General features: G+C 64.6%; 1 protein-coding gene across 1 annotated transcript in view; it reads left to right on the top strand.

The window, feature by feature from the left end:
• Col6a1 (collagen type VI alpha 1 chain) overlaps positions 1–21,376 on the top strand; it is a 25,097-nt gene extending 3,721 nt beyond the window's left edge. Inside the window, 34 exon segments of the mRNA XM_048346069.1 lie at positions 359–383; positions 385–519; positions 815–943; positions 1,108–1,128; positions 1,322–1,342; positions 1,426–1,475; positions 2,837–2,889; positions 3,327–3,367; positions 3,497–3,523; positions 4,280–4,306; positions 4,393–4,437; positions 4,682–4,735; positions 4,908–4,975; positions 5,619–5,620; positions 5,888–5,943; positions 6,033–6,086; positions 6,175–6,210; positions 6,624–6,686; positions 8,854–8,916; positions 10,347–10,409; positions 10,536–10,604; positions 12,428–12,472; positions 12,671–12,706; positions 12,975–13,037; positions 15,082–15,147; positions 15,533–15,568; positions 15,996–16,032; positions 16,424–16,432; positions 17,394–17,527; positions 17,855–17,964; positions 18,047–18,230; positions 18,389–18,569; positions 19,768–19,797; positions 20,002–21,376. Of these exon segments, the coding sequence (XP_048202026.1) occupies positions 359–383; positions 385–519; positions 815–943; positions 1,108–1,128; positions 1,322–1,342; positions 1,426–1,475; positions 2,837–2,889; positions 3,327–3,367; positions 3,497–3,523; positions 4,280–4,306; positions 4,393–4,437; positions 4,682–4,735; positions 4,908–4,975; positions 5,619–5,620; positions 5,888–5,943; positions 6,033–6,086; positions 6,175–6,210; positions 6,624–6,686; positions 8,854–8,916; positions 10,347–10,409; positions 10,536–10,604; positions 12,428–12,472; positions 12,671–12,706; positions 12,975–13,037; positions 15,082–15,147; positions 15,533–15,568; positions 15,996–16,032; positions 16,424–16,432; positions 17,394–17,527; positions 17,855–17,964; positions 18,047–18,230; positions 18,389–18,569; positions 19,768–19,797; positions 20,002–20,624 (2,656 nt within the window). The 3' untranslated portion in view covers positions 20,625–21,376.
• The last annotated feature ends 3,157 nt before the right edge of the window (positions 21,377–24,533 follow it).

The following is a 24,533-nucleotide window of genomic DNA, read 5'->3' as shown; positions in this document are numbered from 1 at the left end:
CATCAGCCAATGTCCTCAAGACCAGTGACCCCAGTGTCTCCACTCCACTGTGGAGACTTACAGAAAGAGATAAAGGGATGCAGAGATGGAAAGACAGGCTGAGGCCGAGATGGAGACAGAACAGGGAGATGCAGAGACTAGCAGAAAGAGATAAAGAATGCCGAGATGGAGAAAGATAATCAGAGTGGACTTGGGGAAACGCCTCTTGGTTCCTGGCAGCTGGCAGAACGGAGTCTGCAGAGCTCAGTCAGGCCACCTTCCAGGGCCTCTTGCCTCCAGCTCAGGGGAGGGGGTCTCAGCGCAGTTCCTGTGACCCAGGGGGGTCCTGGGGGGGTGCCTCACACTGCCCACCCTCCAGGGGCTCCCACCTGAAGGAGAACAAGTTACCTGATTGTGGTGACGGACGGGCACCCGCTGGAGGGCTACAAGGAGCCCTGCGGGGGCCTGGAGGACGCAGTGAATGAAGCCAAGCACCTGGGTGTCAAAGTCTTCTCCGTGGGCCATCACCCCTGACACCTGGTGAGACGTCGTGCCCTCCTAGGCACCGAACACGAAGTAGAGGGCCGCCGCCCCCGCCCTCCGCAGCCCCTCGGGGCTCCAGGGGTCCCTGTACCCAGCCTGGGCGTTCACAATGCCTGTTTCGAGGCTCACCTGCGAGGTCCTGGGATGCCCAGGTGGAGGCTCCAGCGGGTGGAGCCGGCCCCTCCCAGTGAGGCGCTGAGTGTCTTTGCCGGCCCGGCACCCCCAGCCCCAGCCTACCCTGGGCATGGGCCCCAGGGACCCGGCTCACCCTCCCCTCCCCCCCATACCCCAGGAGCCACGCCTAAGCATCATTGCCACGGACCACACTTACCGGCGCAACTTCACCGCGGCAGACTGGGGGCAGAGCCGCGGGGCAGAGGAGACCATCACTCAGACCATCGACACCATCGTGGAAATGATCGTGAGTAGTGCCAGCCGCCGCGCGTGGGGGAGGGGGGATGCCGCCCGCCGCGCGTGGGGGAGGGGGGATGCCACCCGCCGCGCGTGGGGGAGGGGGGAGGCCCGCCGTGTTGAGGGGAGGCACCGTGTCTCGGCATGGTAACTCTCTGTCCCTTTCTATTTCAGAAAAACAACGTGGAGCAAGTGGTAAGAGCCCTGCCCCGCCCGAAACCTGCACAGCCGGGCCTCGTGTCCACAGGGCCTGAGCTCGGCGCGCATGTTCTGCCTGTGTCAGCGGGGTGCCCAGGTGCAATGCGTGTCCTGGACACAGATATGTGGCTGGGCGCCTGTCCCCCACGTTGGGACTCTCTGACCTATCCTCCTGCCTTCCTCTCCACAGTGCTGCTCCTTCGAGTGCCAGGTGAGTCGGGCCTCCCCACCCATGGGGGCCATGGCCCCAGTGTTGGAGTCCAGAGCTGACCGTCCCTTGTGTCTGTCTTGCAGCCTGCCAGAGGACCTCCAGGGGCCCCGGGGGGACCCCGGGTATGAGGTGAGTGGCCTGAGCGTGTGCCTGTGTTGTGACGCTCCCAGAACACAGCTCCCACCATGCCCTAAGCAGCTTGTGCCGCCAGCTGTGGATGGCCAGGTGTCCTGAATCCAGGGAGGAAGCCGCGGCGGCACAGCACAGGTGTGGTGAGCACGACATGGGCAGGTGAGGGTGTGGGGGCCGCACAGAGGCTGCCCCCGAACACCACAGCCCTCTAGGAGTTCAGTGACTTTCTGGCACTCACCTGGCCCGTTAGAAAGGCCTTCTGGAAGGACCCGGGCATGGATGAGGCCTGGCCTTCCGGGAGGACCCGGGCATGGACGAGGCCTGGCCTTCCGGGAGGACCCGGGTATGGAGGAGGCCTGGCCTTCCCAGAGGACCCGGGTGTGGATGAGATCTGGCTTTCCAGGAGGGACCCGGGCATGGATGAGGCCTGGCCTTCCAGGAGGACTCGGGCGTGGACGAGGCCTGGCCTTCCGGGACGGACCCGGGCGTGGACAAGGCCTGGCCTTCCGGGGAGGACCCGGGTGTGGATGAGGCCTGGCCTTCCGGGAGGACCGGGCATGGACGAGGCCTGACCTTCCAGGAGGACCCGGGCATGGATGAGGCCTGGCCTTCCGGGAGGACTCGGGTGTGGAACGAGGCCTGACCTTCTGGGAGGACCCGGGCATGGAGGAGGCCTGGCCTTCCGGGAGGACCCGGGCATGGACGAGGCCCTGGCCTTCCGGGAGGACCCGGGTATGGATGAGGCCTGGCCTTCCGGGAGGACTCGGGTGTGGACGAGGCCTGACCTTCTGGGAGGACCCGGGCATGGAGGAGGGCCTGGCCTTCCAGGAGGACTCGGGCGGTGGACGAGACCTGGCCTTCCGGGAGGGACCGGGCATGGACGAGGCCTGGCCTTCCGGGAGGACTTGGTTGTGAATGAGGTCTGGCCTTCTGGGAGGACTCAGGCATGGATGAGGTCTGGCCTTCCAGGAGGACTCGGGTGTATTTCCACTCTGAAGGCTGCTCAGGAGCATGGCTCTCTGGTTCCTCAGAAGAACGGTCAGATCCCAAGAGGGCCGTCCAGTCAAGTGGGCACCCTGAGTGGGGCCAAGCTTCGTACTTGATGGCTCCATCTGCTCTCAGAGCCTGGGACTTGGCAGAGCTGGCACCCCCACCTCCCAAAAACTGGTGGGAGGAGATTGGGCCTGGGTCCAGCTCGGGAAGGCTGTGGTCCCTGGGCTCCCAGAGCCAAAATCAAGCCAGGATGGGGCCCAGGAGGACTGTTCCCAAAGGCCCTGTGTGCACAAGCCGGGTCCCTCCCTGGATTTCTGGAGAGAGAGTGCATGGCCCCTGACCTGGTCGTCTCTGTCCCCCAGGGGAGAGGCGAGGAAAGCCAGGTCTCCCCGGAGAGAAAGGAGAAGCTGGAGACCCTGTGAGTGCTGGGTGCTGAGAAGCCAAAGCTGGGGAGACTGGCTGCCAGGGAGTGCTCAGAGGATAGGCAGAGACCACAGGGCTGCCCCTCAGGGGGCAGTGTGAGGGCATGCCCCAGAGGCAGGCCCAGGACTCCCCGGACCTCTGCCTGAACCCTGGCCACCCTTCCCTGTCTCTCTTCCCCTCCCTAACCCCCCCAGAGTACCTGACTGGCCCCCCTCCCCTTCCCTTCCTTCCCCTCCCCTCCCCCTAGGCCCACCTGGATCCCTTCCTGGAGCTCACTGTGAGACCCAGGAGACCCTCAGGCGACCCCCATGCTGGTTCTCAGAGCGCCTGGGGGCTTCCGGCTGGATAGGCCTAGGCTGCAGGGTGTGGTGGGGTGAGCCAGGTGGGGGCCACCTGCTGTGCGGGTCTGACTGTCTCCTTCTCTCTTCCAGGGAAGGGCCCGGGGACCTGGGACCCGTGGGGTACCAGGGGATGAAGGTGCGTGGTCCAGCCTCCGCAGTGGCCCCCCCCAGGCGGAGAAGACTAGATCCGGTTTGTCCCCGTGGGGTGCGGCATGTGGGCCCCTGCACGGCCATGACGCTTCTCCCTCTTTCTATTGGTTTTCAGGGAGAAAAGGGAAGCCGAGGGGAGAAGGTGAGTGAGGCCTGACTTCAGGACATACCCCACGGGGCCCTGAGCCACCTCCTGTCTGGCCGAGAATACCAGCAGGGAAATGCTAGTATTCCCATGGGGTCATGGTGGCAGCCCCTTGGCCCTCCTCCCCTCCCCTCACCTCTCTACCATCGCAGGGTGCTGGGGGCCAGCGAGGGCCTGGGGGACAGCACCTGTCTCGCTCACCCCCAACAGGGTGGGGACACGGGAGGCCGGGACCTCGTCCCCTCCCCTCCCCTCTCTACCATCGCAGGGTGTCTGGGTCAGCGAGGGTGGGGACACGGGAGGCCGGGACCCTCGTCCCCCTCCCCTCCCCTTACCTCTCTACCATTGCAGGGTGTCTGGGTCAGCGAGGGTGGGGACACAGGAGGCCAGGACCCTCGTCCCCTCCCCTCCCCTTACCTCTCTACCATCGCAGGGTGTCTGGGGTCAGCGAGGGTGGGGACACGGGATGCCGGGACCCTCGTCTCCTCCCCTCCCCTCCCCTCTCTACCATCGCAGGGTGTCTGGGTCAGCGAGGGTGGGGACACGGGAGGCCGGGACCCTCGTCCCCTCTCTGGTGCCCCGAGTCCCACACTGGCAGTGCTCCCTTGGACCGGGGGCAACTCTGCATTCTCAGGGGTCCTCCGGCCAGACCTCCCGGGCCTGGCCCCTCTGCTGGGCAGCACCGACGTGGGTGGGGGCTGGCCTCAGGCCCAGGCCAGAGGCCAGCCCCTCACACGCCCTCTCGTCCCACAGGGCTCCAGGGGACCCAAAGGCTACAAGGTGAGTGTGGGTGACCTGGGACCGCAGGGCCCCCGTGGCTGGTGTCATCTGACCTTCACCTGACCTTTTGTTTCTGTGCTCCCCAGGGCGAGAAGGGCAAGCGTGGCATCGATGGGGTGGACGGCATGAAGGTGACCTCTGGGGATGGGAGGACGCGGTGGCCCGGCGTGGGGTCAGAAGGGGGAGACAAGCGGGTGTTCTCCGGGGGTGGTGACTCCCTGTGACTTAGTGTCTCCTACCACACCTGGCCCTCGTGGGTCCCCGGCTTCCCCGTCAACCCCCCAGGACTGTGGGAGGGATGGGAACAGGCAGCCCTGGGTGCTGACTCACCGTGGTGCCCACCTGCCCGTCTCAGCCTGGACTTTTCCTCCTCAGGGGGAGACGGGGTACCCAGGCCTGCCTGGCTGCAAGGGCTCACCGGGGTTTGACGTAAGTCACTTCCACCCCCCCACCCCACCCCCACCCTCGCCCCGCCCAGGAGTCACTGGCGACGGTGCCTGTCAGGCACACTGGACTCCTGACGGACACAGTCAGACAGTGGCCCTTTGGGGACACTGCCGACGGTGACCCGCCGTGACCCGCGGTGTGGGTCTTCCCACAGGGCGTTCAAGGACCTCCTGGCCCAAAGGGAGATGCTGGTTCCTTCGGACTGAAGGGGAGAAAAGGTGAGTGGCCCTTGGCTGCGCGAGGGCCGGGCTTGCCGCCCTTGGAGGCAGGCAGGGCCGGCCGGGCCCCCGTCTCCGCACGGCACCGGGATGGGCCTGGCTCTGACGGCGTGGCCACAGGGGCTGAGCGGTGCCCGTGGCCGTGTGGACAGGCGGAGCCATGGCAGAACTGACCAGGGCCCCGGAAGCCCGGTGTGCCCACGGCGGCCCAGCCCCCAGCCCGGCCCCAGCCATCCAAACCTCTGTGTGGGGAAAGCAAAATTGGAGAGTGAGCAAGAGCTGGTGTGAGGAAGGCAAGCACCCGGCGGCGGGGGGTGGGGTTTTGTTTTGAATTTGCGTGTGCGCGCCGTGCGCGTGTGCCAGTCCCAGGGCTCAAACTTCGGGCCTGGGCTCTGTCCCTGAGCTTCTTTTGCCCAAGGCTAGTGCTGTGCCACTTCCATTTTTTTTTGGGGGGGGGGGTGGTGGTTCATTAGAGATAAAAGTCTCATGGACTTTCCTGCCTGGATTGGCTTCAAACTGAGCTCCTCAGATCTCAGCTTCCCGAGTAGCTGGGATTACGGGCCGCAGGACAGCTTTGAAGTCCCACTTGGGGCTGAGTTTCAGTTCCATGTCTCTGAGGCATCCAATGAAGACAGGAGGTGCAGGAGAGGTGAGGGAAAGTCGCTGCCCCCTCCTGTGTTCCAGGGAAGCCGTCAGCACGCAGATCACCTCCAGGCCCAGGCTGGAGCGTGCGGTGGGCAGAGAGCCCCTTCGGGCAGGGCAGGTGGTTTGGGCTGACACTCCACGTGGGGTGTGCAGCTACAGATGGGCTCACGGGGTCCTTGGAGCCGGGCACTCCGTGGGCCTAGTGGTGGGGTAGGGAGTAGGCCGGCACCCCAGGGAGCGTGCCTGACCCCTCCTCTTCCTCAGGGTGAAGCTGGAGCAGACGGGGAGGCCGGGAGACCGGGGAACTCAGGACCACCCGGAGACGAGGTGAGACGAGGGGACCCATGTTCCGTGGGTGCCGGGGCTCAGAGCCAAGGGCCTGCCTGGACTGTTCATCCTGCATTGTGCTCCCACAGGGTGAGCCGGGAGAGCCTGGGCCCCCCGGAGAGAAAGGAGAGGCCGGTGACGAGGTGAGCCCCTGCCAGCCTCCCCTGCACGCCCGAGGCCGGGTGCTCGCTGGCACAAGAACTAACACGGGGCCTGTTCCTCCTGTTGCAGGGGAGCGCAGGCCCTGACGGTGCCCCGGGAGAGAGGGTGAGTTGGCAGGCAGCAGGCTGCTTCTGAGAGTTCTGCCAGGGTGACCCTTGCCCCTGCAGGTCCACTCCTGAGGGGACATCCCTCCTGACTGAATATCGCAGGGTCCCCTCCTGACAGGACATCACAGATCTGCTCCTGACGGGCCCTGGGTCTCCCACTCCCAGGTGGTCTGACACCAGCAGGGCAGACAGACTGCAGCCGTCCTGAGTGACTTTCACCCCGTGCTTCTGTGTTGGGCCTTGGATCCTTAGAGTCTGTGGAGGCAATGGAATGAGGAGGCTCGGCCGCTGAGATGACCTGGCTGGGAAACGGAGCCAGCCCAGGCTGTCACCGGGCAGAGGCCTTGAGCAGCACCAGGCAGTGTAACCCCCACAGTGGCCTGCGCTTCTTACCTGTCCTTCTCCACACAGGGTGGCCCTGGAGAAAGAGGACCTCGGGGGACCCCGGGCGTGCGGGGGCCGAGAGGAGACCCAGTGAGTCATGGTCTGAGGCTGAGGCCCCGCCCAGCCCTGCGGGGGTGGGTCAGGGGTTAGAACCCCAGGGTTCACATACTGCCCTGCAGGCACCACACGCTCCAGGATCTAGGTTCCCAGGCCACCATGAGCTCCAGGATCTAGGTTACCAGGCCACACCTGCAGGCCACCATGAGCTCCAGGATCTAGGTTCCCAGGCCACCATGAGCTCCAGGATCTAGGTTCCCAGGCCACGCCTGCAGGCACCATGAGCTCCAGGATCTAGGTTACCGGGCCACGCCTCCAGGCCACCATGAACCCCAGGATCTAGGTTCCCAGGCCACGCCTGCAGGCCACCATGAGCTCCAGGATCTAGGTTCCCAGGCCACCATGAGCTCCAGGATCTAGGTTCCCAGGCCACGCCTGCAGGCACCATGAGCTCCAGGATCTAGGTTCCCAGGCCACCATGAGCTCCAGGATCTAGGTTCCCAGGCCACCATGAGCTCCAGGATCTAAGTTCCCAGGCCACACCTCCAGGCCACCATGAGCTCCAGGATCTAGATTACCAGGCTACCATGAGCTCCAGGATCTAGGTTACCGGGCCACACCTCCAGGCCACCATGAGCTCCAGGATCTAGGTTCCCAGGCCACGCCTGCAGGCACCATGAGCTCCAGGATCTAGGTTCCCAGGCCACCATGAGCTCCAGGATCTAGGTTCCCAGGCCACCATGAGCTCCAGGATCTAGGTTCCCGGGCCACCATGAGCTCCAGGATCTAGGTTCCCAGGCCACGCCTGCAGGCACCATGAGCTCCAGGATCTAGGTTCCCAGGCCACCATGAGCTCCAGGATCTAGGTTCCTGGGCCACCATGAGCTCCAGGATCTAGGTTCCCAGGCCACGCCTGCAGGCACCATGAGCTCCAGGATCTAGGTTCCCAGGCCACCATGAGCTCCAGGATCTAGGTTCCCAGGCCACGCCTGCAGGCACAATGAGCTCCAGGATCTAGATTACCAGGCCACCATGAGTCCAGGATCTAGGTTCCCAGGCCACCATGAGCTCCAGGATCTAGATTACCAGGCCACCATGAGCTCCAGGATCTAGGTTACCGGGCCACACCTCCAGGCCACCATGAGCTCCAGGATCTAAGTTCCCAGGCCACGCCTGCAGGCCACCATGAGCTCCAGGATCTAAGTTCCCAGGCCACCATGAGCTCCAGGATCTAGGTTCCTGGGCCACCATGAGCTCCAGGATCTAGGTTCCCAGGCCACGCCTGCAGGCACCATGAGCTCCAGGATCTAAGTTCCCAGGCCACCATGAGCTCCAGGATCTAAGTTCCCAGGCCACGCCTGCAGGCCACCATGAGCTCCAGGATCTAGGTTCCCAGGCCACGCCTGCAGGCCACCATGAGCTCCAGGATCTAGGTTCCCAGGCCACGCCTGCAGGCCACCATGAGCTCCAGGATCTAAGTTCCCAGGCCACGCCTGCAGGCCACCATGAGCTCCAGGATCTAAGTTTCCAGGCCACCATGAGCTCCAGGATCTAAGTTCCCAGGCCACCATGAGCTCCAGGATCTAGGTTCCCAGGCCACGCCTGCAGGCACCATGAGCTCCAGGATCTAAGTTCCCAGGCCACGCCTGCAGGCCACCATGAGCTCCAGGATCTCGGTTCCATGCCAAGCCTGAAGGCCACTAGTAGTGTCAGGATCTAGGCTGGGCTAAGGGCACTCCTCACCATCACTCTTCAGGCCTGTGTAAACCACAGCCATTCCTGACCACTACGTGAACTTTCTGCAGACCTTGAGTTCTTATTTGGAAGAACTTTCCTTGTTAAAATTTCAAGAGTGCAGATGTCAGATCGAAACTCCAGAAGGGGGTCAGGCCAGAGGTGATTTGACCAAGGTGTCTCACCTTGGGCCCCTGAGAACAGAGGCAGTCACATGACAGCCACGCCAGCAGCCAATTTCCTGGCAAAAACATGGCAAGGCCAGAAGGAAAAGTGGTCAGAAGGAAGGGACGAGGAGCAACCTGTGCCTGCAGTGGACAGTGTCTCTGCCCTGCCCTGGGTCCAATAGCTGCCTGACAAGCATCTCACCTCTGGCCACCTTGTGCACTGGCCCTCAGGGCCACTGTCTGCCCCCACCCCAGGTACCTGGAGCTGGCAGACATGTGTCTCCATGCTTTCTCCCCAGGGCGAATCTGGACCCCAAGGTGACCAGGGAAGAGAAGGGCCTGTTGGCATCCCAGGAGACCAGGTAGGGAGCCTGCTGTCTGGGGGTAGGGATCCCGCTGTCTGGGGGGGTAGGGAGCCTGCTGTCTGGGGGTAGGGAGCCTGCTGTCTGGGGGGGGTAGGGAGCCTGCTGTCTGGGGGTAGGGATCCCGCTGTCTGGGGGGGTAGGGAGCCTGCTGTCTGGGGGTAGGGAGCCTGCTGTCTGGGGGGGTAGGGAGCCCGCTGTCTGGGGGGGTAGGAAGCCTGCTGTCTGGGGGTAGGGAGCCCGCTGTCTGGGGGGGTAGGGAGCCCGCTGTCTGAGTGGGTAGGGAGCCCGCTGTCTGGGGGTAGGGAGCCTGCTGTCTGGGGGTAGGGAGCCCGCTGTCTGAGTGGGTAGGGAGCCCGCTGTCTGCGTGGGTAGGGAGCCCGCTGTCTGGGGGTAGGGAGCCCGCTGTCTGAGTGGGTAGGGAGCCCGCTGTCTGGGGGGTAGGGAGCCCGCTGTCTGGGGGGGGTAGGGAGCCCGCTGTCTGAGTGGGTAGGGAGCCCGCTGTCTGAGTGGGTAGGGAGCCTGCTGTCTGGGGGGGGTAGGGAGCCCGCTGTCTGGGGGGGTAGGGAGCCCGCTGTCTGGGAGTAGGGAGCCCGCTGTCTGGGGGGGTAGGGAGCCCGCTGTCTGGGGGGTAGGGAGCCTGCTGTCTGGGGGTAGGGAGCCTGCTGTCTGGGGGTTAGGGAGCCCGCTGTCTGGGGGTAGGGAGCCTGCCGCTGGGGGGGGTGACAGCCCAGCGGGGGGCACACAGAACTTGGGTTGGCCAAGGTTGAAATGTGGCTCAGCCATTGAGGGGTGGGGTCTCCAGTCCCAGCTCAGTGCCTCCTGCAGACACAGGATGTACCCTCCCAGAGCCAGCTGCAGGAGGCCACATGGCCCCTGAGGCATGTGGGTAGGACAGACTCCCCAAGGCTGAGGATCTGCTGAAGGGAATGAGGTTGAGAGCGTGTAGACACACACCTGGCATGGCACTGGGGAGGGGAGATTCAGGACCCAGCTCTAGGAGCCCTGGCGCTGTGGATGATAGGAGCAGAGAGGCCCGGCATACAGGCTGGGGACCCAGGGATCAAGCTTGCTGCAGCCTGGCTTAGTCCAGCAGCAACGCCGGGGAGGTCAGGGCCCTGGGTGAGATGCAGGCCAGAGAGCCCTGGAGAGAACTGGCCAGGGCCCTGCCTTAGGAAGAGGCCCCCCGAGCCTGGACTGCCCCTCCCTGTGGGCATCTGTGCAGGAGGGCTGAGCACCTGGGCAAGAAGCACCCACTGCAGGTGGTGCCTAGTGCATCCCACATTGGCCTCCGTGGGAGAGTGGGGCCAGTGTGGCCGCTGCAGCCAGTCAGGAGGGAGCCCGAGAGAGAGCCTCCACCTAGAGACAGGAGGGACCGGCCCAGGGCTGGAAGGCCTGGGAACTGAGGCCCCATGGCGTCTCTCCCTCAGGGCGAGGCTGGCCCCATTGGACCTAAAGGATACCGCGGTGACGAGGGTCCCCCGGGGCCTGAGGTGAGTGCCGGTTACCCAGGAGGGCTGGCCTGGCTTCCGGGGCACTGGCTCCCCTTCCCTTGGAGGGCACTGAGCCCCTCACCTGCACCGTGAGCAGGCTGCCACTCCTCTCCTCTCTCTCCGTAGGGTCTCAGAGGCGCTCCAGGACCTGTCGGGCCCCCAGGAGACCCGGGGCTGATGGGTGAACGGGTAAGTGTTTGGTAGCAGAGCCCTGCTGGGTCCATGCTGGGTAGTCAGAGCCTTCTCCCCGCAAGCCCCGGCCTTGGCCTGAGCCAACTTTAGGGGGAGGGGCTGCCCCTGGGACTAGTGACCACACAGGCAGCGTGCACAGTCGGTGGCCAAGCAGGAGGGCATCTCAGCCAGTTTTCCCTGCTCGAGGTTCAGTCCAGGGAGATGAACCCCCATGGCAGCTGGAAAAGGGTCCTAGGTCCCACGCTGACAGGAATGACCTCTGGGTGCTACCGTCTCGGGCCTGTGCTGTCCTGTGCTGTCCCAGATGTCCTGTGCTGTTCCTGGGGTGTCCTGTGCTGTCTCAGGTGTCCTGTGCTGTCCCTGGGGTGTCCTGTGCTGTCCCAGGTGTCCTGTGCTATCCTGGGGTATCCTGTGCTGTTCCTGGGGTGTCCTGTGCTGTTCCTGGGGTGTCCTGTGCTGTTCCTGGGGTGTCCTGTGCTGTTCCTGGAGTGTCCTGTGCTGTCCTGGGTGTCCTGTGCTGTTCCTGGGTTGTCCTGTGCTGTTCCTGGGGTGTCCTGTGCTGTCCTGGATGCCCTGTGCTGTTCCTGGGGTGTCCTGTGCTGTTCCTGGGGTGTCCTGTGCTGTCCTGGGTGTCCTGTGCTGTTCCTGGGGTGTCCTGTGCTGTCCCGGGTGTCCTGTGCTATCCTGGGGTATCCTGTGCTGTCCTGGGTGTCCTGTGCTGTCCCTATGCTGTCCTGTGCTGTCCCTGGGGTGTCCTGTGCTGTTCCTGGGGTGTCCTGTGCTGTCCCTATGCTGTCCTGTGCTGTTCCTGGGGTGTCCTGTGCTGTCCTGGGGTGTCCTGTGCTGTTCCTGGGGTGTCCTGTGCTACCCTGGGGTGTCCTGTGCTGTTCCTGGGGTGTCCTGTGCTGTTCCTGGGGTGTCCTGTGCTGTCCCTATGCTGTCCTGTGCTGTTCCTGGGGTGTCCTGTGCTGTTCCTGGGGTGTCCTGTGCTGTCCCTATGCTGTCCTGTGCTGTTCCTGGGGTGTCCTGTGCTGTCCTGGGGTGTCCTGTGCTGTTCCTGGGGTGTCCTGTGCTACCCTGGGGTGTCCTGTGCTGTTCCTGGGGTGTCCTGTGCTGTTCCTGGGGTGTCCTGTGCTGTCCCTATGCTGTCCTGTGCTATCCTGGGGTATCCTGTGCTGTTCCTGGGGTGTCCTGTGCTGTCCCTAGGCTGTCCTGTGCTGTTCCTGGGGTGTCCTGTGCTGTCCTGGGTGTCCTGTGCCGTCCCAGATGTCCTGTGCTGTTCCTGGGGTGTCCTGTGCTGTTCCTGGGGTGTCCTGTGCTGTCCTGGGTGTCCTGTGCTGTCCCAGATGTCCTGTGCTGTTCCTGGGGTGTCCTGTGCTGTTCCTGGGGTGTCCTGTGCTGTCCCTATGCTGTCCTGTGCTGTTCCTGGGGTGTCCTGTGCTGTTCTTGGGGTGTCCTGTGTTGTTCCTGGGGTGTCCTGTGCTGTTCCTGGGGTGTCCTGTGCTGTCCCTATGCTGTCCTGTGCTGTTCCTGGGGTGTCCTGTGCTGTTCTTGGGGTGTCCTGTGTTGTTCCTGGGGTGTCCTGTGCTGTCCCTATGCTGTCCTGTGCTGTTCCTGGGGTGTCCTGTGCTGTTCCTGGGGTGTCCTGTGCTGTCCCTATGCTGTCCTGTGCTGTTCCTGGGGTGTCCTGTGCTGTTCTTGGGGTGTCCTGTGTTGTTCCTGGGGTGTCCTGTGCTGTCCCTATGCTGTCCTGTGCTGTCCCAGGATGTCCTGGGCAAATGTCTTACCTGGTGCCGCCAGCTCTGCTCTCCTCCCCCAGGGTGAAGATGGCCCCCCCTGGAAATGGCACCGAGGGCTTCCCTGGCTTTCCGGTAAGTGTCCCCCAGCCAAGTCTCTCTCAGCATCATTCTGGATACCTGGGCACTTGGGCCAGCAGGACCAGCCAGGCCACTGACTGGCCAGGGACTTAGTGACTGGGCCTCTGCCCACCCAAAGGTTCTCTGTCTTGTGCTGTCTGGCTGAGCTTCTCTGTCTGACTCCAGTGTGAACACCCCGCCTTTCACCCACAGGGATATCCAGGCAGCAGGGGCCCCCCTGGGCTGAACGTGAGTATGTCCGCCCTGCCTCTGCCTGGATGGCGCCCACCCACGTGTGTGCATTCACACACACCTGCAAGAGCAGGGTCCACGTGTGCTCGTGTGCAGACGTGGGCACGCCACCTCATGCGCTGTATGCACACTCACACACTCGACACACACAGCCACACACGGTATTCCCAGGGTCCCCACCTACCTCAGAGACAGCCCAGCGACACTCACACCACCTTCCCTCCCCACTAAGATTGCGCTGACTGTATTTGCTGTCACCACTCAGGGAACAAAAGGCTACCCTGGCCTCAAGGGGGATGAAGGAGAAGCTGGAGAGCCCGGAGAGGATGTGAGTGGGGTGGGCGGAGCCCCTGGTGTGAGCCCCAAGCCTGCCTGGGGAGGGTGTGAGTGGGGTGGGCGTGGCCCCTGGTGTGAGCCCCAAGCCTGCCTGGGGAGGGTGTGAGTGGGGTGGGCGGAGCCCCAAGCCTGCCTGGGGAGGGTGTGAGTGGGGTGGGCGGAGCCCCAAGCCTGCCTGGGGAGGGTGTGAGTGGGGTGGGTGGAGCCCCCTGGTGTGAGCCCCAAGCCTGCCTGGGGAGGGTGTGAGTGGGGTGGGCGGAGCCCCCGGTGTGAGCCCCAAGCCTGCCTGGGGAGGGTGTGAGTGGGGTGGGCGGAGCCCCCGGTGTGAGCCCCAAGCCTGCCTGGGGAGGGTGTGAGTGGGGTGGGCGGAGCCCCTGGTGTGAGCCCCAAGCCTATTGGGGGAGGGTGTGAGCCCCAAGCCTGCCTGGGGAGGGTGTGAGTGGGGTGGGCGGAGCCCCTGGTGTGAGCCCCAAGCCTGCCTGGGGAGGGTGTGAGTGGGGTGGGCGGAGCCCCTGGTGTGAGCCCCAAGCCTGCCTGGGGAGGGTGTGAGTGGGGTGGGCGGAGCCCCAAGCCTGCCTGGGGAGGGTGTGAGTGGGGTGGGCGGAGCCCCCTGGTGTGAGCCCCAAGCCTGCCTGGGGAGGGTGTGAGTGGGGTGGGCGGAGCCCCCGGTGTGAGCCCCAAGCCTGCCTGGGGAGGGTGTGAGTGGGGTGGGCGGAGCCCCAAGCCTGCCTGGGGAGGGTGTGAGTGGGGTGGGTGGAGCCCCCTGGTGTGAGCCCCAAGCCTGCCTGGGGAGGGTGTGAGTGGGGTGGGCGGAGCCCCCGGTGTGAGCCCCAAGCCTGCCTGGGGAGGGTGTGAGTGGGGTGGGCGGAGCCCCCGGTGTGAGCCCCAAGCCTGCCTGGGGAGGGTGTGAGTGGGGTGGGCGGAGCCCCTGGTGTGAGCCCCAAGCCTATTGGGGGAGGGTGTGAGCCCCAAGCCTGCCTGGGGAGGGTGTGAGTGGGGTGGGCGGAGCCCCTGGTGTGAGCCCCAAGCCTGCCTGGGGAGGGTGTGAGTGGGGTGGGCGGAGCCCCTGGTGTGAGCCCCAAGCCTGCCTGGGGAGGGTGTGAGTGGGGTGGGCGGAGCCCCAAGCCTGCCTGGGGAGGGTGTGAGTGGGGTGGGCGGAGCCCCCTGGTGTGAGCCCCAAGCCTGCCTGGGGAGGGTGTGAGTGGGGTGGGCGGAGCCCCCTGGTGTGAGCCCCAAGCCTGCCTGGCGAGGGTGTGAGTGGGGTGGGCGGAGCCCCTGGTGTGAGCCCCAAGCCTGCCTGGGGAGGGTGTGAGTGGGGTGGGGAGATGCCCCTGGTGTGAGCCCCAAGCCTGCCGGGGAGGGTGTGAGTGGGGTGGGCGGAGCCCCTGGTGTGAGCCCCAAGCCTGCCTGGGGAGGGTGTGAGTGGGGTGGGGAGATGCCCCTGGTGTGAGCCCCAAGCCTGCCCGGGGAGGGTGTGAGTGGGGTGGGCGGAGCCCCTGGTGTGAGCCCCAAGCCTGCCCGGGGAGGGTGTGAGTGGGGTGGGCGGAGCCCCTGGTGTGAGCCCCAAGCCTGCCCGGGGAGGGTGTGAGTGGGGTGGGCGGAGCCCCTGGTGTGAGCCCCAAGCCTGCCCGGCGAGGGTGTGAGTGGGGTGGGCGTGGCCCCCGGTGTGAGCCCCAAGCCTGCCCGGGGAGGGTGTGAGTGGGGTGGGCGGAGCCCCTGGTGTGAGCCCCAAGCCTGCCTGGGGAGGGTGTGAGTGGGGTGGGCGGAGCCCTCGGTGTGAGCCCCAAGCCTGCCTGGCGAGGGTGTGAGCCCCAAGCCTGCCCGGGGAGGGTGTGAGTGGGGTGGGCGTGGCCCCTGGTGTGAGCCTGAAGCCTGCCTGGGGAGGGTGTGAGTCGGGGGCCATGAACCCAAGTCAGCCTAGAATCTGGGGTGGCAGAGTGGACCCGGCTGGGGCGGCACACACGAGGAGCCGAGTGTGCGGTGACTGCGTCCATGGACGCACAGCCCTGCTGCTGACCCGTGCCACTTCCTTTCAGAACAACGACATTTCCCCTCGTGGGGTCAAAGGAGCAAAAGGGTACCGAGGCCCAGAAGGCCCACAGGTGAGCCGTGAAGCCGTGGGGGGTGAGGGGAGAGGGGAAGGAAATGGGGGAAGGGACGGGGCCAGGGGCAAGGGAAAGGCAGAACCGTGGGTCACCAGAGGGTGGCTGGTCACTGGGCGAGGGGCAGCAAGGCCACCCTGGGGGAGCTGACAGGGTTCCGGGCCAGTGCCTGGGTTGTTCAGGGGGTCAGACTGTGTTCTCTGCCCCTTGTGGGAGTGTGGGGTGACAGGGTGGGGTTGGCCCCTAACCAGCGAGGCTGGGGCTTGAGCGGTCCCAAGGGGCAGACTTTCCCAGGGCCCTGGCTGGGCCTCTGGAAGGATGCACACTCAAGTACTGTCCTGTGAGCACCTCCCACTCAGAGCCTGGTCTGCTGTTGCCCTGACAGGGACCCCCAGGACACGTGGGACCACCTGGACCAGACGTAAGTAGGGTGTCCACAAATGCCCCCTGGAGGCCATGGGTGGGAGCCACAGTGCTGCCCACGGATGGAGGGGTGGGGGAGGAGCCCTGGTGCCTCCCACGCAGGCCCTAGTGGGGGCACGATGGCACGCAGGGCACGCTGAGTCCAGGGATGTGTGTGTGGAGGACACACGATGACCAGGGGACACGTGGATGACCCAGGGTGTCACATGGATGAACTGAAGAACACATAGATGAACTGGGGACACATGAGGACCCAGGGGGGCATGACAGCCTTGGGTTGGTGTCCATATGGCATACATCTGGGTGGTAAAGGTGTAGTGTCACAGCAGACACACTGAGACCAAGCCGGGCCCTGGGAGCTCCAGGAGTAACCAGGGGACCCCTAGCTCGGACCCATGATAACTCTCCTGCTCCTGTCTCCCCAGGAATGTGAGATTTTGGACATCATCATGAAAATGTGCTGTGAGTACAACGATCTGGGAGAAGCCATCTTAATGAAGGAGCTCGCTTCCACCAGCTCCAGGGCCCCATTCTATCCAGAAGGCTCTGAAGTCAGAGAGAGGGGCTGGGCACAGCCCAGCAAGTAGTATGGCTGTAGAGGAGCAGGCTGGGGCTGGGTGTGGGGATGGCGTGGCCTTGCAAAGATGGGGACTGGGGCTTGGGGAGGCCTTGTGGACGAGTGGACCGGGGCTTGGCTACTTGTCCCCAGAGGTTGCTATGGGCCTCACTGTCTGAGAGCCTGGGCAGAGCTGGGCAGAACTGGCAGAGGGGCTCCAGGAAGGTGGGCAGGAGCAGGGATAGCTTGAAGTCATGAGCTGTTCCCTTGTTTAATCCCTCTCTCTTCTCTCTCCAGCCTGTTGTGGTGAGTGCCACCTCTTCATGCTTAGCAATTGCCATGTGGCCTAAGGATTCCTGCAGTGGACAGAGTGGGGTCCTGTCTGCACTGAACGGAGCAATGCCCTGCCTGCAGTGGGCGGGGCCCTCATCTGCAGTGGGTGGGGCACTGTCTGCTATGGGTGTGGCCCTGCCTGCAGTGGGCGGGGCAGGACCCTCATCTGCAGTGGGTGGAGCCATCTGTAACAGGCATGGCATTGTCTGCTATGGGCGTGGCCCCGCCTGCAGTGGGCGGGGCAGGACCCTCATCTGCAGTGGGTGGAGCCATCTGTAACAGGCGAGGCATTGTCTGCTATGGGCGTGGCCCTGCCTGCAGTGGGCGGGCCCTCATCTGCAGTGGGTGGAGCCATCTGTAACAGGCGAGGCATTGTCTGCTATGGGCGTGGCCCTGCCTGCAGTGGGAGGGGCCTCATCTGCACTGGGTGGAGCCAACTGTAACAGGCGAGGCATTGTCTGCTATGGGCGTGGCCCCACCTGCAGTGGGCGGGCCCTCATCTGCACTGGGTGGAGCCATCTGTAACAGGCGTGGCATTGTCTGCTATGGGCGTGGCCCTGCCTGCAGTGGGCGGGGCAGGTCAGGGCCATTGTCTCTGCAAGTGCAGAGGGCACTCTGGTGTACTCTCCTGGCTCCCGGGCCATCTGCCTCCCTGGTACCCCCCGGAGTGCCACTGAGCATGCAGGCCCAGGGTGCTGCACCTCTCGCCCTCTTTCCCAGCACGCCCACAAGCCCCCAGCCCCCAGGCCTGCCCTGTTCCTTCTCCCCCTGGGATCAGGGTCCGGGTCCACAGGCAGCAGGGTGCAGCGTGGTTGGGCCTGGCTGAGGGCAGGTGACCTAGTGGGCCTTCTGCCTAGGAGCCAGGGGAGGGGTGGGCTGGGGACCATGGGAGAGCCCAGGAGGGGCCCTGAGGGTGGATGCTGCCTGTCCCCAGAGTGCAAGTGTGGCCCCATCGACATCCTCTTCGTGCTGGACAGCTCTGAGAGCATTGGCCTGCAGAATTTCGAGATTGCCAAGGACTTCATCATTAAGGTCATTGACCGTCTGAGCAGAGTGGAGCTGGTCAAGGTGAGGAGAAAGCTGCCTGCAGGGCCGTTGCCACCGTGAGCAGAGGGCTGAGCCTCCTGGTGCGCGCCCCGGCCTGGCCTCGGGGGCCCTGGCTCTGCCTGCCGCAGCCCTGGCTCCCGTCGGGGGGCATGGTGATGGAGCAGGCCACGGCCGGGGCCTGACTCCTGGAGGTCGGAGGCTCATTCCTTGAGGATGGAAATGGGGAGACTCCCCGGGGCCCTGTGTAAACAGGCGGACTGGAGGCCAGGGGCTGTGAGGCAGGGGTTCCTGGGGAGGCACATTCTGGGGTCTGGGGACAGGCTCAGACACGACCGCGCTGTCCTTCAGTTTGAGCCGGGCCAGTCCCACGCCGGTGTGGTTCAGTACAGCCACAACCAGATGCAGGAGCACGTGGACATGAGGAGCCCGCACGTCCGCAATGCCCAGGAGTTCAAGGAGTGAGTGGCCCTGGGTGGGCCGGGCCGGGCCCTCGGCTCGACCCTGACTCTGACCCTGCTCTGGCCGTCCCGTGCCGCGCAGAGCCGTGAAGAAGCTACAGTGGATGGCGGGCGGCACGTACACGGGGGAGGCACTGCAGTACACCCGGGACCGGCTGCTGCCACCCACCCAGAACAACCGCATCGCTCTGGTCATCACGGACGGGCGCTCGGACACCCAGAGAGACACCACGCCCCTCAACGTGCTGTGCGGCCCCGACATCCAGGTGGGCGGGCGCAGCCAGGGTCGGCTGATGGGACTCGTCCTGTCTAGGGCAGGCACCCCTCCTCGCCCTGCGGCCATACGGGGGGGGGGGGGCCTCGGCAAACGTGGGGCTGCTTCTGGGTGGGGGCAGGGTCAGCCGATGGGACTCGTCCTCCGCAGGTGGTCTCCGTGGGCATCAAAGACGTGTTTGGCTTTGTGGCCAGCTCTGACCAGCTCAACGTCATCTCCTGCCAAGGCGTCTTGTCCCAAGGCCGGCCCGGCCTCTCTCTGGTGAAGGAGAACTATGCAGAGCTGCTGGACGACGCTTTCCTGAAGAACGTCACCGCCCAGATCTGCATAGGTGGGCGCGGGGGGCACCACACCCCCTCAGGGCTGGCCGTGGGCACCGCCAGCTCCCGAGACGCCTCCCCCCGGACACTGCCCTCCCCCCGAGAGAAGCACCGGCTGAGCTGCAGCGCACAGCTACGGCTGCCCACTGTCCCGGCCAAGGTCGTCCCAGGCCTGTGCAGGGCAGGGCCATGTGAGGACTGTGACACACACACACACACACGTGTCCCAGGGCTGTGCTCGGCAGGGCAGTGTGAGGAGTGTGACACACACACACACGCGTGTCCCAGGGCTGTGCAGGGCAGGGCCGTGTGAGGACTGTGACACACACACACACACACGTGTCCCAGGGCTGTGCTCGGCAGGGCAGTGTGAGGAGTGTGACACACACACACACGTGTCCCAGGCCTGTGCAGGGCAGGGCCGTGTGAAGTGTGACACACACACACATGCGTGTCCCAGGGCTGTGCTCGGCAGGGCCGTGTGAGGAGTGTGACACACACACGCGTGTCCCAGGGCTGTGCTCGGCAGGGCCGTGTGAGGAGTGTGACACACACACACGCGTGTCCCAGGGCTGTGCAGGGCAGGGCCGTGTGAGGACTGTGACACACACACACGCGTGTGTCCCAGGGCTGTGCTTGGCAGGGCCGTGTGAGGAGTGTGACACACGCGTGTGTCCCAGGGCTGTGCTCAGTCGGGCAGTGTGAAGTGTGACGCCCACGTGTGTCCCAGGGCTGATCTCTGCCGGGCAGTGCGAGGAGTGTGACACACGCGTGTGTCCCAGGGCTGTGCTCAGTCGGGCAGTGTGAAGTGTGACGCCCACATGTGTCCCAGGGCTGATCTCTGGGACACACGTGTGAGTGCACGTGAAGCACACGCATTCCCCGACCTTCACCCGGTGCCCCCCTGGGCACGCGCAGCCCCCCGCGCCCAGCCAGGGCGGCAGCCGGGCAGCAGGCCGACGCTGGGCTTGTGCTGGGGCCCGTCCACCCGCAGAGCCCCTGGCCCCGCTGTGCCTCAGTCTCCACACTCTCCAAAGGCACCCAGGGTCTGCCCTGCCCCTCGGTGGTCTGGCGACATGCCTAGGGGCCCACGGCCCTCGCGGGGGGACTGGGGGCTGGCCAGGCCCGAGGCCCTGCTCCGGGGGGGGGGCCTGTGCCCCAGGACTGCGGAGGGAGTGTCAGTCTACTCACTGTGTTTTCTCTCTACAGACAAAAAGTGTCCGGATTACACCTGCCCAAGTGAGTACCTGGGGCTGGAGAGCGAGGGGGGCCCCACGGGCAGAGCGCCTCTGTGGGCGGGGCGCCGGGAGCCCCAGGGGCTGCTCCCTCCCCCCCCCCGCCCAGCCAGCCCGGCGGCTCTGTGGAGTGGGGGGTCTCGTAGCCAGCCCCCCCCAGGGTGCCCCGGGGGGTCTGGTGCTCACAGCCTCTCCCCCCGCCCCACAGTCACCTTCTCCTCCCCGGCCGACATCACCATCCTGCTGGACGGCTCGGCCAGCGTGGGCAGCCACAACTTCGAGACCACCAAGCACTTCGCCAAGCGTGTGGCCGAGCGCTTCCTGTCGGCCGGCCGGGAGAGCCCCGGCCACCAAGCGCGCGTGGCCGTGGTGCAGTACAGCGGCCGGGGCCAGCAGCAGCCGGGGCGCGCGGCCCTGCAGTTCCTGCAGAACTACACCGTGCTGGCCGGCACCGTGGACGGCATGGACTACTTCAACGACGCCACGGACGTCACCGACGCCCTGGGCTACGTCACTCGCTTCTACCGCGAGGCGTCCGCGGGGGCCGCCAAGAAGAGGCTGCTGCTGTTCTCCGACGGCAACTCGCAGGGGGCCACGGCGGCGGACATCGAGAAGGCCGTGCAGGAGGCTCAGCGCGCGGGCGTCGAGATCTTCGTGGTGGTGGTGGGCCCCCACGTGAACGAGCCCCACGTCCGCGTGCTGGTCACCGGCAAGACGGCCGAGTACGACGTGTCCTTCGGCGAGCGCCACCTGTTCCGGGTGCCCAGCTACGGGGCCCTGCTCCGTGGAGTCTACTACCAGACAGTCTCCAGGAAGGTGGCGCAGGGCTAGCGGGCCGCCCCCGCCGCCGTGGGCCTTCCCACCCCGCCCCTCCCGCCTGCGACCCCACAGAGAGAGGAAGGGGGCCCGCGTCTTCCCAGCAACCGCTGCAGCCGACGGGAGACACGAGAGGCTGAGGCCGTGCCGCTAGCTGTGTGGTGTCTCGGCCTCTTGCTAGAGCTGCTGCCCGTCCCCTCTCCCCGGCTTCATCCGGCCTGACAGCACCTGGCCCTCCTCCCTCCCTGCTCCCCTCCCTCCGAGCACGGCCCGCCTCCAGCCCAGCTGGCCTCCCTTCCCTTCCCACTGACCTTTCACTCCCGGAGTCCCGTTGCCAGCTCCACGGGCTCATCCCGTGCCCCCTGCTCCAAGGAGAGGCTGGGCTGTATTTCATTTTCAGGAAACTGAGGCAGAAGATTTTCCCACACCTACCCTGAAAGGCTGCTTCCTCCTCTGGTGCTGTCGGTGACTAACTCAGACCCCACCCTCGGGGCCTCTGGCTCCCAGTGGGCAGCAGGTGCGGGCCCTGGCGTCCTCGTGCTCCCGGAGCAAGGTGCTACCCACGAGGGCCCTACACTCACTAGGCCCGGCTGGGGCGGATGCACAGAGTCCCGCCAAGATCCAGAATCAACCCGGAGACCCCCTGGCAGGGGTCTCTAGTCCCACATCATCTCGAAGGCCCCTCACGCAGTGCTGTTCTCAGCCCCCACTCCCTCAGCTCCTTGCAAGTGGGCCACCTCTGCCAATAAAAGTGTTCCCTCCTCCCGTGGGCTGGTCCCTGTGCACATCCACCCCCGTGGGGGGAAGCCAATGGCAGCCCAGCCCCCCACCCCTGCCCACAAAGGCACGGGACCCCACTCTGGTCTCTGCCCATGTGTCTGACAGGAAAGTGGGCATGTGGGCTCTGCCACACCTGAAGGCCTGATGCCTCGCCACCTGCAGAACCGGGGGCAGATGAGGGCTGAATATGCTTAAGCCCCCCGAGTGTGCTGGGCCAGTTCTGATACTGAAAAGACTCCTAAGAGTATACAGGGGCAGCCAGGTCCCCAGACCCCCAGGAGGAAGATGCAGGAGGCTTGACCAACACTCAGAGCATAGCAACAGCCAGCCAGCGGCAGGGCCAGCCTGGGCCCGTGGGCAGGAGGGGCTGCGCAGGACAAGGACCCGACAGAAACCGTGTGGTCCGGTGTCACAAGAACTTTGCAACCATTCCAATTTGCAGAGGGAGCGGCAGGACAGTGGCCGTCCACCCCGGCTCTGGTGCTCCCTCTGACCCGCTTGGCAGTGCCCAGGGCCTCCTGGCCCTGCTTGGACTGCACACACTGTGGTTGACATCAGCCGGCACCATTCTTTCCCGCTTCACACACGTGCTGTGCAGGCCCGGGGCGCCCGTGGTCTGGGCGACTCTCCTGAGGACTGCTCTCTGTCCGGCACGCTGAGGACCTCGGGGGCATAGCTCGGGGAGCTCCCGCCCAGCCCCACGCCCCTCTCTCACTGTTTGCTCGTGGGTGCCACGGGCATCGGTCCACTGTTCTCCAACCTCCCCATCTCATATCAGGTTGATCCAGACTGTAACCTGACTGTAACCTGTGTCTCTAACCACAACACAGCCTGAGGCTGGGCACGGGACCCCATGCAGAATTCAGAATCAGACCCCCACCTCCTTGCTGCATTCCTGCCGCTGTGGCCTACACATGTGCGTCCACAGATGGAAGGTCTTACCCTGAGAAGCCCACAGACTGACGCCCTCACCTTGTGACTGCCTCTGTGGGTGGGAACTCTAAGGAAGAAGTTAGGGTAATAACAGTGATGCCCTGTCCAGGGGCAGTGGCACACACCTGGAATCCTAGCTCCTTGGGAAGCAGAGATCTAGAGGATCATGGCTAGTGTAGGCAAAAAGTGACACCAGGCATCTCAACCAGTAGCCTAAGCGTGGTGGCATTCGTGTGGCCCCCGCTCTGCAGGAGATGTAAATAGGATTACGGTCCAGGCCAGCCTGGACAACAGACATGCAAGTCCCAACCTGACAATAACTAAAACTCTCCAGGGGCGGGGGCAGCTTGGGACATGACTTGAGTAGAAGAGCACTGCTTGGCAAATGTGCCCCCTGAGTTCAAACCCCAGTGCCACCAAAAATAGTGAGGTCTATGGGATTAGGATTCGTGTCATTTTGGAGAAAAACACTGAGAACTCCTGACTTCTCTCTTTCCTCTCTCTCTCTCTCTCTCTCTCTCTCTCTCTCTCTCTCTCACACACACACACACACACACACACACACACGCACACTTTTTCCATGATTGTCTTTCTCTTTCTCCACCATGTGAGGACACATGCAAAAGAAGGCTCTGTTCAAAGGCCAGACAGCAACCCTGCTGACCCTTCACCCTGAACTTCTAGCCTCCAGGAAAGACCTTTTGTGAAACGCATGCCCCTCTTGCTTGTCATTTGCCTTAGGGAAATTCACAAGCATGGCTTACTTGGAATCACTTACACTGTCTGAGGGGTGGGCTGGCCACACGAGATAGGAGGGGACAGCTAGAGATTAAGAGCCAGCACTGCCATGAGCAAAGGGGCCAGACCATAATCTCTGATGAGGCCACACCTCTGACTTGAACAGTTGGTGCCCAGGGCTCCTGGGGGCTTGGGCACAGCCTAGGGTCCCCCGCTCACTAGGGCCCCCCAAGGGCTTGCTGAGCTACAGCTGGTCAGGCTGGGCTCAAAGGGCAGGAACAGCACCGTCTGCTCAGCTTCCCTCTCAAGGCTTCATCGGAGACAGTGCTCATTCTGCTCAGCCCAACCAACAAGAAGAGCCCAGGTGTGGGCCGCAGACGTGGGGGCTGGGCATTAGTCCCCTTCAGTGATGCCACACCCCTCCTCTCACAGATGGTCGAGGGTCTCTCAGAGAGCGCGGGAAATGAAGAGCCGTGGGGACTGGGGCCGAGCTTTGCGTTCATCGGCTCTGTCGCGCAGCGGGTTAGAGAGGCCTGCACTGCCTCCAGAGCCCGCCCGGGCCCCAGTCCCACCCCACCAGCCACTCAGAGCCTGTGGAACCCCAACGTTCCCGCGTCGCGCGCCAAGCCAGCATCTTCTGTGCTCCCTCTCGTCTCCTCCCAGAACAACATGCCCCCGCGACATGGGCCTAGGTGTCTAGAACACAACACAATCACCCTGAACTTCAAAGCAGGACCTTCAGCATCACAATGCTGAAAGTCAAGCTGTGGAGCGGTGTCAGGGAGACCACGGGGAGGAAGTGTTCGCAGGGCCTGACACCTCGTGCTCAGACTGCTGGGGGCCTTGAGCGGCTGCACACCTGAGAGGAACACACAGCTCAGCGGGAGCCTGTCCCTCCGATGGGAGAGCTCAGCAGGAACGCCCCAGCACAAAGGCCAGCCCCCGTTTAGCAGGAGAAGGAAGCCTCCCCCGGGGGTGTGCCCAGACAGCCTGGCGGTGCCAGGTGCCAACGGGTGCGGCCGGCGCAAAGGCCTCACGTGCCTGATGGAAATATTAAATGGTGCACACATTTCGGGAAAATGGCTTCTTAAAATGTTAAACAGATGCTTGCCACATGACCCAGCAATTCCTCTCCTAGTTTTGCTTCCAAGAAAAGTGAAAATAGCGGTGTAAACGAAGACCTGATTGGAAAAGTTTGCAGCAGCTTCGCTTCTAAAGGCGTGGGCTGGAGACAGGAGCGTCCAGGAGGAGCTGCTGCGGCACGGCGTGCCAGGAAAGCCCCCGCGCACCGCAGGGAGGGCAGGCTCCGCCTCCCGTGCCCCCGGTGTGCACCTCTGCGCCCTCCCCTGCCAGGTGACAGGAGCCAGGAACGGAGTGACGTCGTGCGGCCCCGCCATGCTGCAGCCCCGGGAACAGACAACCACCTGGATATCAGGAGAAACCGCGGCTGCCCAGCGCGTGGCACCGGGGAAG

The sequence above is a fragment of the Perognathus longimembris genome, chromosome 5, assembly GCF_023159225.1.
Source record: "Perognathus longimembris pacificus isolate PPM17 chromosome 5, ASM2315922v1, whole genome shotgun sequence".
Lineage (NCBI taxonomy): Eukaryota > Metazoa > Chordata > Mammalia > Rodentia > Heteromyidae > Perognathus > Perognathus longimembris.
Note: the sequence above shows the minus strand (reverse complement) of the source record. Positions and strands in the feature narration are given on the sequence as shown.